Source organism: Hemitrygon akajei, chromosome 7 (assembly GCF_048418815.1).
Source record: "Hemitrygon akajei chromosome 7, sHemAka1.3, whole genome shotgun sequence".
Classification (NCBI taxonomy): domain Eukaryota; kingdom Metazoa; phylum Chordata; class Chondrichthyes; order Myliobatiformes; family Dasyatidae; genus Hemitrygon; species Hemitrygon akajei.
This window is the reverse complement of record NC_133130.1, coordinates 116,573,445-116,588,790: the sequence shown is the minus strand read 5'-3', so window position 1 is coordinate 116,588,790 and position 15,346 is coordinate 116,573,445. Positions and strand designations below refer to the sequence as shown.

The 15,346-nt window shown below is 40.8% G+C and overlaps 1 protein-coding gene across 2 annotated transcripts in view; it reads right to left on the bottom strand.

Annotated features, from left to right (window-relative positions):
* The window catches only part of LOC140730856 (kinesin-like protein KIF13B), a 274,790-nt gene that overhangs the window by 58,273 nt on the left and 201,171 nt on the right, over window positions 1-15,346 (bottom strand). For both annotated transcript variants that reach the window (XM_073051815.1, XM_073051816.1), the window contains exons 20-24: window positions 14,866-15,015; window positions 8,406-8,546; window positions 6,460-6,633; window positions 5,187-5,344; window positions 4,102-4,234 (exon numbers count right to left, since the gene is read on the bottom strand). In XM_073051815.1, coding sequence (XP_072907916.1) covers window positions 4,102-4,234; window positions 5,187-5,344; window positions 6,460-6,633; window positions 8,406-8,546; window positions 14,866-15,015 — 756 coding nt within the window. The remainder of the gene's footprint in view (window positions 1-4,101; window positions 4,235-5,186; window positions 5,345-6,459; window positions 6,634-8,405; window positions 8,547-14,865; window positions 15,016-15,346) is intronic.

Genomic DNA, 15,346 nt, shown 5'->3' with positions numbered 1-15,346 from the left:
TTAAGAGCCTGTGGTATCACAGAAACGTTATTAACATGGTTAGACCATTGGCTGATTGGTAGGAGGCAGCGAGCAGGAATAAAAGGATCCTTTTCTGGTTGGCTGCCAGTGACGAGTGGTGTTTTGCAGGGGTCGGTGTTGGGACCATTTCCTTTTATGTTGTATATCAATGATTTACGTGATGGACCAGATTGCTTTGTTACCAAATTTGCAGATGATACAAAGATTGGTGGACAGGCAGGTTGAGGAAACAGAAAGGCTGCAAAAGGACTTACACAGATTAGAAGAGTGGGTAAGAAAGTAGCAAATGAAATACAATGTTGGAAGTTGTATGGTCATGCACTTTGGTGGTAGAAATAAATGTGCAGGCTATTTTCTAAACAGAGAAAATTAAAAAATCTGCAAAGCAAAGGGACTTGGGAGTCCTTGTGCAGAACAACCTAAAGGTTGCCTTGCAGGTAGAGTCAGTGGTGAGGAAAGCAAATGCAAAGTTAATATTCATTTCAATAAGTCTTGAATACGAGAGCCGGGATGCGATGCTGAGGCCTTATAAGGCACTGGTGAGGCCTCACCCTGAGTATTGTGTACAGTTTTGGGCCCTTCATCTTAGAAAAGATATGCTGGCATTGGAGAGGGTCCAGAGGCAATTCACAAGGATGATTCTGGGAATGAAAGGGTGATTATACAAGGAGCGTTTGATGCCTCTGTGTCTGTACTCACTAGAATTCAGAAGGATGAGGGGGGGAAATCTCACTGAAACCTTTTGAAATTTGAAAAGCCTAGACAGAGCAGATGTGGTAAGGATGTTTCCCATGGTGGGGGACTGTAGGACAAGAGGGCACTGCCTCAGGATAGTTGGGCACCCTTTCAAAACAGAGATGCAGAGAAATTTCTTTCCTCAGAGAGCAGTGAATTTGTTACCACAGGCCGCTGTGGGGGCTGGGTCATTGGGTGTATTTAAGGCAAACATTGATAGGTTCTTGATTGGCCACAGGATCAAAGGTTATGGAGAGAAGGTCAGGAAGGAGGGCTGAGGAGGGGAAGAACAGGATCAGCCAAGATTGAAAGGTGGAGCAGACTCGATGGGCCAAATGGCTGAATAACGCTGCTATGTCTTATGTTCTTTCCTGTACCTTTTTATAATAGCTATCTGCCTTCTTTTTTTCCAGTTGAGACAGAGGATCACAACCCAAAACACTGACAATTTTCCTCCATAGGATGCTGCCTGACCCATTAAGTTCCTCCAGCGTTTTATGTGTTGAGGCTTACAGTCTTACCTCATCAGCCCGTAACCCCAGTCCCAAGAGTTCAACTGAACTTGGGTCGAAATCAGGTTTATTATCACTGACATATGCTGTAAAATTTATTGGTTTGCAGCAACAGTACAGTGCAATACATAAAATATACCATCAATTATAATAAGAAATATATAAATATATACAGAGTGGATTCTGGTTAATTGGGACAGCCACTTATTTGGGACAACATTTGAAGAACAAAAATAGATTGTGAAAATAGCTGGATTACCTTCACTTCTTCGGGACACTATGCAGATGAACTGGGACAGGAGACTGTAGCCGAACAGCTTCCAATTAGAGTCAGTCATGTGCATGTCATGTAGCAGTTCGACACTACAATGAATAGTTTTCAAATAGCATCACTTGTGTGTGTTTATTTTCAGAAAGCAATGATTCTTGTCACTGATTGTTGGCAAGTAATAAGCAGTCAGACAATTCAGAACTGCTTTGCTCTCTGAGTTCTCAAACATTCAGGCTTAGAGATGCCAGAAACAGCCGGGAGTGAAAATAAAACAGTTTCACCACTTCAGCAAGTTAGGAACTATGAAGAATTTGAAGGTATAGACAATTATCTTGAATGTTACAATGAAAATGAAGATTTGGGGGATGTAATCATCGATAGCATTGTATGAAGGCAGTCCATTACTCTGAACATCCTCTACATAGCACCATCCAGAGACAGAGAAGCAGTTTCAGCAACAGGTTACTATCGATGCAATGCTCCTCAGACAGGATGAAGAGGTCAATACTCCCCAATGCCATTAGGCTTTACAATTCTACCGCCAGGACTTAAGAACTTTTTAAAAGCTATTATTAATGCTTTTTGAGATAGTGATTTAGATGCATATCATATTCTTTACTGAGTTAAGTATTGTATGTAATTAGTTTTGCTACAACAAGTGTATGGGACATTGGAAAAAAGTTGAATTTCCCCATGGGGATGAATAAAGTATCTATCTATCTATCTATCATTATCTGTATTAGGTGTTTATGCTGATTTTTTTGTTCATTTGCAGTCAATCAAACGAAAACATCATTGTACACAAAATGCTGGATGAACTCAGCAGGCCAGGTTTCATGGAAATAGTTAAAAAGGTATAAAAAAGACAAAGTAGCAATTAACTGAGTAACAAATTATGTATTTAAATGAAATATAGAACAAAGTAGGACACTATCAATGCTACTGTAGAACTATAAAACTGTGCATTAGTTCCTAATAGTTATCGATGGAGGAAATCATTCAGTGTGTGTTGCTGTGTTGTTTTGAGTTTCTGTAAATGAAGAAAACCAGCTCAGACACCTAGTGTAGATAATGGACTGTCTTCAGACAATGCTATTGATGACTGCATCCTCCAAACATTCATTTTCATTGTAACATTCAACATGATTGTCAATACCTTCAAATTCTTCATAGCTATTAACTTGAAGTAGTGAAATAGTTTCATTTTAACTCTGAGCTGTTTCTGGCATCTCCAAGCCTGAATGCTTGAAAATGCACTGAGCAAAACAGTTTTGAATTGTCTTATTGTACATTTCTCAACAATTACCTGAGGCAAAAAAATCACTGCTGTTTGAACACAAACACATGTAGCTGACATTACTAAAAAAAACTGACTGCTCTAAGCACAGTGTAGTGTCTAACAGCCACACGAGAACACGCAAATAACATTAGTTAGAAACAGTTCAGCAACAGTTTCCTGTCCCAATTAAGTGGTATAGTGTCTCAAATAAATGAAGGGAATCCTGGCTATTTTCTCGATTAGTTTTTGTTCTTTAAGGTTGTAAATCTAGTCAGCTCCATCTTGGGTACTAGCCTACAAAGTACCTAAAACATCTTCAGGGAGTGGTGTCTCAGAAAGGCAGCGTCCATTATTAAGGCCACCCAGCACCCAGGACATGCCCTTTTCTCACTGTTACCATCAGGTAGGAGGTACAGAAGCCTGAAGGCACACACTCAGCGATTCAGGAACAGCTTCTTCCCCTCTGCCATCCGATTCCTGAATGGACTTTGAAGCTACCTCACCTTTTAAAAAAATATATACAGTATTTCTGTTTTTACACATTTTAAAAATAATCTTTTCAATACACCTAATTGATTTACTTGTTTATTTATTATTATGTTTTATTTTATTTATTATTTTTTCTCTCTGGTAGATTATGCATTGCATTAAACTGCTGCTGCTAAGTTAATAAATTTCACGTCACATGCCGGTGATAATAAGCCTGATTCTGAGTTGTCCCAAATAAGCAGCTGTGCCTATTAACCAATGGCCCAATTCACTGGATTCCACTGTGTATGCATTATATACAATATATTCAGTAGTGCAAAAAGTGTGCAAAAAAAGTGAGGTAGTATTTATGAGTTCATTCTCTGTTCAGAAATCCGATGGCAGAGCACAAGAAGCTGTGACTATGTGCCTTCAGGCTCCTGTATTCTCTGATGGCAGTAATGACAAGAGGACATGTTCTGGGTGGGGGTCCTTAGTGATGGTGAAAACACTACCTTACCAGTGTTTTCTAAGCAGAACACATTGAGATGGGCAAAGTATCCAACTCAGCCAATGTGTACTTCTGCCAGACTAGAAACCCCTGCATCACCACCATAAGCACAGGAGACTCTGCATGATGAGGGTTTCAGCCTGAAACACCAATCTTTTATTCCTCTCCAAAGATGCTGCCTGACTTGCTGAGTTCCTCCAGTATTTTGTGTGTTACCATTTCACCTCAACATTTAAGATCGAAACACTTCCGAAACTTCCAAGAGATGCTCAATAGGCGACGTCAGAATGACTCTTCTCATTACCTGGCGTAGCTGGAAAATGCCACCTGTGGAAACATCCTTGGAGGGGATTACCTCCACAGGAACATAGTCCCCATTCTCATTCAGTTCCAAGATCTGGATCCACAGCTCGATCTTCCGCATCACCTCACTCCATCTGGTAATGAATATTATTTTATTTACAAAAACCTGCACTTAGTACCATATTATACACAAAACATTGATGAACGAAACTACCCTCTCAGGTAGGTAATGAATAATGTTATTCATATAACTTATGAAAGCTAGAGTCATTTAAACATTTTCTTCCAATTATTACATTAGAATTAACACACTTTTGTGTGATTGAACAAAAAAAAAATCAAATATTAGTCGGTGAAGTTCAATGTGAACAAGCTTACGCTGCTGCAGAATTGAGTTAGTACATTTACATCAATGCATTTTGAATAAATACATGGTCTACCACTACTCTATATTTTATAACCCTATCAACATGCACTTAACCCTGTTCACTCATGGCTCAAAGTCATTCCTTGAAACCGCATTGCTGGTCTTTGGAAAATGTCTAACAGATAGTTTCTCATGGGAATAATGTACATGTTTAAACACAAATTTCTGGTCAGCCTGAGGAGGATGTATCAGGCTAATAACGTGAAATAGAACGTTGTAGTAAAGGCTAATTAAATAGGGTAAACAAAAAAGACTGAGCAATCCCAACTGAACAAACCAATAATACATTGCTTTGCAAATTTATTTCAGGAAATATACACACTCTTGTCTGGATGAAGGACTTGAGGCGTACTTTGATACTGTATCACAGTAATACAAATCTCTGCTAAATGTGTATAGATTTCTCTGGTGAAAGAAAATATAAATTTTAGGAAAGGCCTTCAGTGACCAATTGTTGAACAATAAAAGAATTCTCCGAAGACAGGGTGAGGGAACGTCAAAGCAATAAACAAAAAGAGCACAAAGAGTTGTCATCGGTAGGTTAGATGGTAGTTCTTGTTGGTTTGCAGTATCACCTGTTTGTAGTTTTCTAATTTTAATGAAAATTTCAAATAAATGATAATCTAATGAAAATTTAAAGTTAAATCCTAAATAATCACCTATCCCGCAGTGATCGTGTTTTGGCTTGTATTATTCCCAAGTCCCATATGGAAGGGGTTTTACGAGGGTCACACGGTTTATGTCCGTAGACTTGGAATGCCAAAGCTCCTTCAGAGAGATATTCCAGCAGGTCCTCAGAAAGACTGAACGAGAATTCCTGATAAAATGCAACCAGATATAATTATCGGTGGATTTTAAAGCAATGTAACAACATCCAACAGAGTGGGCAGAATCCTTCTCAAAGGGATAAACTTTCAACAGTCTGGTACAAAAGTTTATTCATGAGCTTAGCAGTGGAGGAATTTAAACTGATTAGAGTCTGGCTTCAATAGTGATAACAAAACTGTAACTGCTGGAAACTGTGATTAGAAACACAAATTGCATACAGCACTATTTAAGTGTAACTGAAAGAGAAGAGTTTCTATTTCTGGGCTGCTTGATGTTTAATATACAGTTGCACATACAGGTCCAACTCATTTCCTCCAGATGTTCACTGCCTGCATTCTGGGTTGTTTGTCAATGTTTTGATACCAATCCTTTCTGCTGATACATGCCCCTCAAGGAACTAAGATCTCACACGAGACATCAAATGCATCACAGAACTTGTAAGAGCAAGAATGTAATGCTTATGCTTTATAAGGTACTGGTCTGATTGCACCCAGAGTATTGTAAGCAGTTTTGGATCCCTTATCTAAAAGGACACACTGGGCATTGGAGAGAGTCCACAGGAAGTTCACAAAATCTATTTTGGGAATGAAGGGGTTAATGTATGAGGAGCGTTTGATTGCTCTGGGCATGTAGTCGCTGGAGTTTAGATAATTGAGGGGCCATTTCATTGAAACCTATTGAATATTGAAAGGCCTATATAGAGTAGTTGTGTAGAGAATGTTTCCTATAATGGATGAGCTGAAGACCAGAGGGCACAGCCTCAGAACAGAGGAATGTCCATTTAGGACAGAGGTGTGGAGGAAGCTCTTTACCCAGAGGGTGGTGAATCTGTGCAATTCATTTTCACAGAGGCCAAATCACTGGATATATTTAAAGTGGAGGTTGATAAATTCTTCAATAGTAAAGGTGTCAAAGGTCTATGTGCAATTACTTACACATTGTGCTTGATATTTTTTCAATTGAGTTCTTTATGCTTATTGTGTTTTTTTAAGCTGCATTGGATTCGCAGTAACAATCATGTTGTTCTCTTTTACACTCTGGTATTGAAGAAAGTCAATAAATAATCTTGAATCTTAAATGACGTTCCAAGATTTAAGGTCTCACCTTACAGTGGTCAAAAACAACCATGCACTCTGGGTCTTTTCCAGCTGGAGTTAAAGAGGAAGGATCTACTTCTGGAGCAACTATGGTTGGTTCTGTTTCATCCCAGAAGGTGTACTGGCAGAAAACAAAGTTTGACAGGTGTCGAGGCAAGCCCGTAGCTTGGAGGATTTTTATCTGGTGGAGAAAAATACTTACACAGTCATATTTACTTGGATCTTCACTTTCAGACATGTAATATTTAAAGATACAGCAACTACTCAGAGGTTGGTGTGAGTGTGAAATGAGCTGCCAGAGGAACACAAGAGAATCTGCAGATCCAAAGCAACACACACAAAATGCTGGAGGAGCACAGCAGGCCAGGCAGCGTCCATGGAGGGGAATGAACAGTCAATGTTTCAGGCCGAGAGCCCTCATCAGGACTGGAAACGGAGAGGGAATAAGCCAGTATAAGGTGGTTGGGGAGGGAAAGGAGAACAAGCTAGAAGGTGGTGATAGGTGAGGCCAGGTATGGTAGAGGGTATGTGGGTGGGGAAGGGGGGGGGATATTTGGTGGAAAAGGTAAAGGGGTGAAGAAGGAAAAATTTGATAGAAGAGTGGACCATGGGAGAAAGGAAAGGAGGAGGGTCACCAGAAGGATGTGTTAGGCAGGTGAAAAGAGAAAGGGTAACAGGGAGCCAGAATGGAGAATGTTAAAATAGAGAAAATGGGGGGAAGGAGGAGAGAAGAGATGATTGGAAGTTAAAAGAAGTTAAACTTCATGCCATCAAGGTGGAAGCTACACAGCCAGAATACGAGGTAATGCTCCTCCAAACTGAGACTGGCCCCTGCATGGCAGTAAAAGCAGCTCTGGACCGACATGTGGGAATGGGAATGGGAAGAGTGATTATATGACTCCATGACTCAGTCAGTTCTGACAAGAGAACATGCGTGCAGTTCATCCAAACAGGCAAAATGCCTCTAAATCAGGAGATTTCTGAACTTGTTCAAAAGGGGAGGGATGGGTATCAGAAGAGGGCAGTGAGGAGAAACTCTTTCGGACAACTTAACATTCCCTAATTGTTGTTGTTGAAGAGGGTGGGGGGGGGGGGGAGGTGAAGCAATAAGAAATTGTTTGCACCATATCAATAGCCACATGTGCTCCTCATACTCCTGCCCGTCATCTACTTTATCAAATGTGAGTGCAACTCTTAGTGTACATAGTCACTTAGCATAAAATGTCAGCTGTGGTATTAAGCTGTCAAATGGAAGCAGATCAATGATCAACTCCTCTCTGCCACTGAATGGCAAATACACTTGAAAAAACTAAAAGTTTACCTGCTATGCAATCAATGCTCAAATTTAACTATTATTACTCTGCCTTCTTCACTACAACTCTAAGTGTTTGCTTTCTGATGGACCATTGTTCTGGATTTAGACACCTCGCTCAACTTTCGTGGCTTTAATCAATAAATAATATAGGAATATGTACAATAAAAGTTTTGTCAAAACATGAAAGTCTGCTTTCCAAAGAAGGGAACTAAATTACTAAAAGTATCTGTAACGTCATAAAATAATAAATGTCAGCAGTACTGCTTCACCCACAATACTGTTCTCAGTCAGTTTCAGACTGCAACGTCTCATAAAAAGTGATTTCCAGCAGGATACCCAGAGCAACACATACAAAATGCTGGAGGAAATCAGCATGTCAGGCAGCATCTATAGAAAGGAATAAATAGTCAATGTTTCAGGCCAAGACCCTTCATCAGGACTGGAAGGAAGGGGAAGGTGGGTGAAGGGAGGGGAAGGTGTACAAGTTGGCAGGTGATAAGACTCATCTCCACCTGAAACGTTGACAGTTTATTCTCCTGACTTGCTGAGTTCCTCCAACATCGTGTACGTTGTGCTGGATTTCCAGCATCTGCAGAATCTCTTGTGTTTATGGAAAGCACCCACGCAGCGACACGTACTCTGCAGGTGAATTTTCGTGTTGTTTCCCGTTCATGCGATTCACTCTCATTCCCATCGTCCAGTGCATCATCTCCACCAGCGATGCGATCATTGAAGTCACCACTTGTTCGCAACACCTCTACGTGCAAGCGTCCTGCAACCTTAGAAAAGAAGGGCAGATAACACATCTCATCCAGTTGCTAAATAAACTCTGCACATTCAATGAAATGTACATGCAACTAACATTCAGGGTTCACTCACAAACCAAAAGCACAACTTTGAATGAACTTTCTCTATTTATTTAATAGTTTATCAATACTGAGGTGGTACTCACCTGTGTTTAACAACACAATCTCACTCATAGCATCTGCAACTGTTAAGTTAGGGTTACTGAGTTGGGGGCATGCTGTGATGTCGTCAGAAGCATGGTAACACTTATGGGCTGCCCCCAGCACATCCTTGGACTATTGGTCATTGATGCAAATAAAGCAATTCACTGTATGTTTCGATGAAGATGTGGCAAATCTTTGTGGCCATGCTATGTTGACATCTGAAGCATGACGACACCGCTAGCCTTCCCGAGCACGTCTTTGCACTGCGTTGGTCACTGATATAAACAACGCATTTCACTGTGTTTCGATGTACATCTGACAGATGAAGATAGTCTTAATTTCTGACAGATTCTGTAGAACAAATGAAGCTGCTACGTGTGACTTGAAGCAAAACTACTATCGCACAAAAGAATTTAAACTGTGCACAAAAGCTTGTCACCCTCTACCTCGTCGGCATGTTAAGTATATTCCACGATCGTACACAATCACATTTCCTTTTCTGGTTTCTAATGTGGAGCTTCCAATGATTTGTCTGCAGATTGTAGAACTGGCTCATTTATACTGTCTTTACTGAAGAAATTATTCAGTGTGCACATGTTGTCACTGGGGGAAAATTGCACAGTGCAAGATTTCTGCACTCACCGGTCTTTTCAAATTAGAGCAAACATTGACTTGAAGTGCAGCTAAAGTGTTTTAACCCAGTAATCCTCCTTGGGAATGAGTGGCAGCGTCACTTTCTATAGTGACAATTAAAGCACATCTGTCAGTACACCCAGCAATGGTCATCTGTATAATGTGAAATCAGAACACTCATGCAGCAATGTGACACTCCAATCACATTGATAACATCCTTTCCTTAAAGACATCCAGTACCTCACGAGCAGGAATTTGTAAATTTAACTTACACATATACCAATTACTAGATAAAAACAGGATTGGAGATAGCCTTTAACATTTCCGATTACAGACTCAGATTATTATGTAGGGAATGCTCCACACAATCAGTTATATTAAACAGAGATCAAAGCCATTCCTCCGTTAAATGCACAAAATGGAACAGTGCTCTAATTTTAAATAAAGCAACAGATCCACTGACATAAAGTGGCATTGAGATTCATGGCGAAAACCTAATGGAACAATTAATACATACACAATAAACCAGCTGCCATTTGGGCACTAGTCTGATGAATGACCTTTGTCTGAAATGCCAGCTTATCTTTTTAACATACCAACAAACTTCTGCCTATACCTTGTTCTGAAGTACAGATGTACAGCCTCAAAGCTGGCCAAATGCCCCCCCTCTCTCTACGTCAATAAATTTACCAAGAAAGAGGTGGGCCCTACACTTGAATAGAAATCCTGGTGGGCATAAGGTAGATTCAGGCAGTATCTACAAATTGACGATAGACAGAGACACGAGAGGGTGCAGATGCCAGAATCGGCAGCAAAAACAAACTACTGGAAGAACCCAGCAGATCAGAATCAGGTTTAATATCACCAGCATAGGTTGTGAAATTTGTTGTCTTTGCAGCAGCAACACAATGCAATACATATTAAAAGGAAAAAAACTGAATTACAGTAAATATATAAATAGAAGTAGTCCCTGAGTTACGAACGTCCGACCAACGGACAACTCGTACTTACAAACTGAGGAAGGAGAACGCCGTCTGCCATTTTAAGTCAGATCGCGACGCCGTCCGCCATTTTAAGTCAGATTGCAACGCCATCCACCATCTTAAGTCGTTGCCATTGACACTGTGTTGAGTGTTTAACTTTGTATTTGGCTTAAATTTTTCTTAGTAAGATTCACCCTGACCCTGCCTCCCTCCCCCCCCCGTTCCGGTCGGCTGGTGGTGCAGTGAGATCAGCGCCGGGCTCGAGAACAGAGGTTTCCGAGTTCGATCCACTGACAGACCGCTCCCATGCCGGGTTGATGTCGATCCAGTGACTCCCGTACCATCCATCCTGGGTTGATGTCGAGCTCGCAACTCGACCTCGTAAAAAAAAAAACACTGCCACCTCCAGTTTAAATTCCCACACAGAATATTGTGGATGATCAAATACCCAAACTCAGCACAGCCCCCACTTGTCCCATTTAACCTGTCTCAGTACAGTGGTCCTTAGGACCCAGCGGAACTCGGGAGCCGCCACCTGCAGTGTTTCTGTTCCATTGACGGGAAGCAATTGCAATTGAAAATAAAGTGGAAATAATAAAGCGTTTGGAAAGAGGTGAAACGCCATTGGTCATTGGAAAAGCATTAGGCTACAGTCGGTCAACAATCGGAACAATTTTAAAGGATAACGGATAAAGTAAGAATAATGGAGCATGTGAAAGGCCCTGCCCCGATGAAAGCTACAATTATCACTAAGCAACACAGTGGTTTAATTATTGGAATACGTACATTTCTTAAGTGTTTTATATGCATAGAAAGGTAAAATATATACTATATACTAAGACAAACGTTTGACTAACTGACGCTAAATAATACCGGATATTCTTGTTCCGACTTATGTACAAATCCGACTTTAAAGATGGACTTAGGAATGGAACTCGCACGTAACCCGGGGACTGCCTATATTATATAGTTAAATTAAATAAGTAGTGCAAAAATAGAAATAAAAAAAGTAGTGACATAGTGTTCATGTTCATTCAGAAATTGGATGGCAGAGGGAAGAAGCTGTTCCTGAATCGGGGAGTGTGTTACCAGCATCTGGGGTTGGTGGTGGGTGGGGGAGGAAATATTGATGTTGAGGACTAGAGAGGGAAGATAGCCAAGGACAGAGAATAGAGAGGGGGCGGGTGAGACAAGGGTCAGTGGATGATCGGTGGACCAAAGAGGAGATAAGGATGATAGGCAGATTGGGAAGTAGGAGTTGGTATATAACAATCACTGCAATTCAAATCACTGCTGTTCTAATGGACTTGATAGTTGAGATACTTTATTAATCCCAAAGGAAATTATAGTGTCACATTACAAGTGCACAGATATAAATAATAGAAGAGAAGTAGAAAGAATTAAAAATAAGTTACCACAAACAGTCTACCAGCAGGGAGTCATCACATCTCTGGCTACAGGTTGACTCATTATAGAGCCTAATGACCAAGGGTAAGAATGATCTCATTTAGCACTCTTTGGAGCAGCGCAGTTGTCTTAGTTTACAGTATTACTAAAAATGCTCCTCTGTTCAGCCAAATTGGCATGCAGAGGGTGAGAAACTAGACCTCAAGCCAGTTATTTATCATATGTACATCAAAACATCCAGTGAAATATATTGTTTGCGTTAACCAACACAACCCAAGGATGTGGTGGGGGCAACCCTGCTGTGTCACCACACATTCTGGCACCAACGTAGCATGCCCACAACTGTTCAGCAGAACAACCCGTAGTCCACATAATACAAGCAACAATAAGCACAGCAAAGCATAGCTGTACACTATACTCCACTCGGTTTCTAAAATGATGCAGAAAACATTGCATTTTACATCATTCAAAAGGGTGTAAATACATAAATATTAATAACTTGGATATATATTATTACCACTGCTGATCCATCGTCTCAGCCAGGTACATGGGAAATGAACTTGGGTCATAAACTATTACCTGGGATGAAAAAACTAATTACTTAACATACAAATTGGAGAAGAGGGATCTCAAAACTTGAAATCTATTTTTTGGGAATGTCTCATTGTAATTTTTAAATGGTCAGGGTGTAATGTACACTCTATCACTACTGTTGGTAGAATATCAGATGGTGACGAGGTGGTGTACAGGACTGAGAAAGATTGGCTGGTTGAATGGAGCCGCGTTTAACTTGTAAGATCAAGGAATTATAGCCCGGTATGGGAACACCAATGCCTTTGAGTGGAAAATCCTACAAAAGGTAGTGGACTCGGCCCAGTACATCAGGGGTAAAACCCTCCCAACCACCAACTGTCACCACCCAGGACTTGCTCTTTTCTCACTGCTGCCATCAGGTAGAAAGTACAGGTACTGGAGCCTCAGGATTCACACTTCCAGGCCCAAGAACAGTTACTACTCTTAAACCATCAGCTCCTGAACAAAAAGTGATAATTACACTCATTTAAGGACTCTTGTTATTTATTGCTATTTATTTCTATCTGTATTTTCACAGTTTGCTGTTCATTGATCCCGTTGCAGCTATTAGATTTGCTAAGTATGTCCGCAGAAAGAGAATCTCAAGGTTGTATGTGGTGACATGTATGTACTCTGATAATAAATTTCACTTTGAACTTGAACTCTTTGAACTGATTGTGGACTTCAGGAAGGGGAGGTTGGAAGCACACACACCAGTCCTTATTGATCACTGATTCCTAAGGGTTCTTTTACCTTAAGCTCCCTAATTACCTCTGGTTCATTACGTAACACCCAATCCAGTATAACTGATCCCCTAGTAGGCTCAATGACAAACTGCTCAAAAAAGCCATCTCTTAGGCATTCAACAAATTCACTCTCTTGAGATCCATTACCAACCTTATTTTCCCTATCGACCTTCAAGCTAAAATCTCCTTTGACTACCATAACACTGCCCTTTTGGCTCTCCTTTTCTATTTCATATTAAAATAGAAACCTAGTGCAATACAGGCCCTTCGGCCCGTAATGCTGTGCTGAACATGTACTTCCTGTTGCAACCTGTGGTCCACCTCCCAGCCATCAGGGTCCTTTTACCCTTGCAGTTTCTTAACTCGACCCACAAGGATTTAGCATTTTCCTATCCTATGTCACATATTTCTACAGATCTGATGCCATTCTTTACCAGCAGTACCACACCACCCCTCTGCCTATCTTCCTATCCCTCCGATATAATGTGTAACCTTGGATATTCAGTTCCCAACTACAATCATCCTTCAGTCACAATTCAGTGATGGCCACAAGATCATCCACCTTATTTCTTATACTACGCACATTCAGATACAACACCTTGAGTACGGTATTTGTTGTCATTTCTGACTCTGCATCCTCAATGATTTGATGCACCAGCTTCTCAGCCACGCATTTATCCGCCAAATCATCCTGTTTCTACCCCCACTGGTGCGTGGCACAGGCAGCAATCCAGAAATTACTACCCTGGAGGTTCTGCTTTAGTTTTCTACCTAGCTCTAAATTCTCATCTCAGAAACTCATTGTTTTTCCTTCCTATGTCATTGTTACCAATATGTACCAAGACTTCTGGCTGCTTCCCTGCCTCTCCAAAATGTTGTTTACACAACCTGAGACATTACTGACGCTGGCACCTAGGAAGCAACATACCATCCAGGTGTCCCGCTCACATCCACAGAATCTCCCGTCTGTTCCCCTCACTATCAAGTCCCCTATCACTACCACTCCCTTCTTCTCTCTCTTTCCCTTCTGCACCACAGACCCATGGTCAGTGCCTGAGACCCAGTCGCTGTGGCATTCTCCAGGGAGGTCATCCCCCACAAAAGTATCCAAAGCGGTGTACTTGTTTTTGAGGGGAATGGCCACAGGGGTGCTCTGCTCAAACTGCCCATTTCCATTTCTCCTGTCACCCAGCTACTCACTCCAAGCAGTCTATCATAAACAAAAAATAAATAATTCTGAAGAATGTGTTGTCTAGTGTGATTAATGTTAGCTGTAAAAAGTTATTAGATATGCCTTAGCTATAGGAGGAAGCTGGACAAACCAGGGTTGCAATCTTGAGATTGTCAAAGGCCTAACAGAAGAATATAAAATGATGAGGACACAATTAGGATAGACAATAAGTCTTTTCCCACGGTGGAAGTGTCAAATATTCCAGGGCTTCGGTTGACAGTGAACGGGGGAAAGTTTAAAAGGGATTTAAGTAGTAAGGTTTTGATTACACAGTCTGGTAGGTGCCTGGAACACAGTTCCAGAAGAGGAGGTAGAAGCAGACATGACAGCAACATTTAAGAGGCATTTAGAAAGGAACCGAAATACAAAGGGAACAGAGAGATATGAGGCATGTGCAGGCATCGCGGTCAGCATGGATATGACGGAGTTCCTGTGATGTACTGCTCCATGTTCTAGGAAATCAGAGCATTTCAGCACATCACATCTGTCAGTCTCCCATTCACACTGCAAATCTCAACAAAGTGGAATCCGTACAGAAATTAGATTTGCAGTAAGGACATACTGACATCACCTACCTCCCCCTTCTGATTGATGATGGGTACTGCATACTGTAATTTCACGTCGTAGAACAGCAACTCCAAGAAAACATTTGCAACTCCAATCAAACTGTGGTTCTCCTGTTCATCAAAGAATGGGTCGGCGCGCTTAAAGTAGGATCTCATCATCTGTAAACACACAATCAATTCAGTCAACCAGCAGCCCATGAAACAGCTAAACAGTCAAAGACTGGCCTGCTGAGTTCTGCCAGCATTTTGTGTTTCTAAACAGTCAAAGACTGTTCTTGTATTGTTAGATCAATTTTGTTTTACAAAGGAGAATGGTAGATTATCAAAGTTAAGAATAGACATTAAAATCACTTTCCTTTTAAAGAGTTAGGAGACTCTTTGTTTAACATACAGAGCATCAAACTTTCAACTCCACATGATGCTAATCAAAGCTTGGGAAATTCTGGACATCCATATAAAACTGACAGTGTAAATTATTCCTTTCACAAAT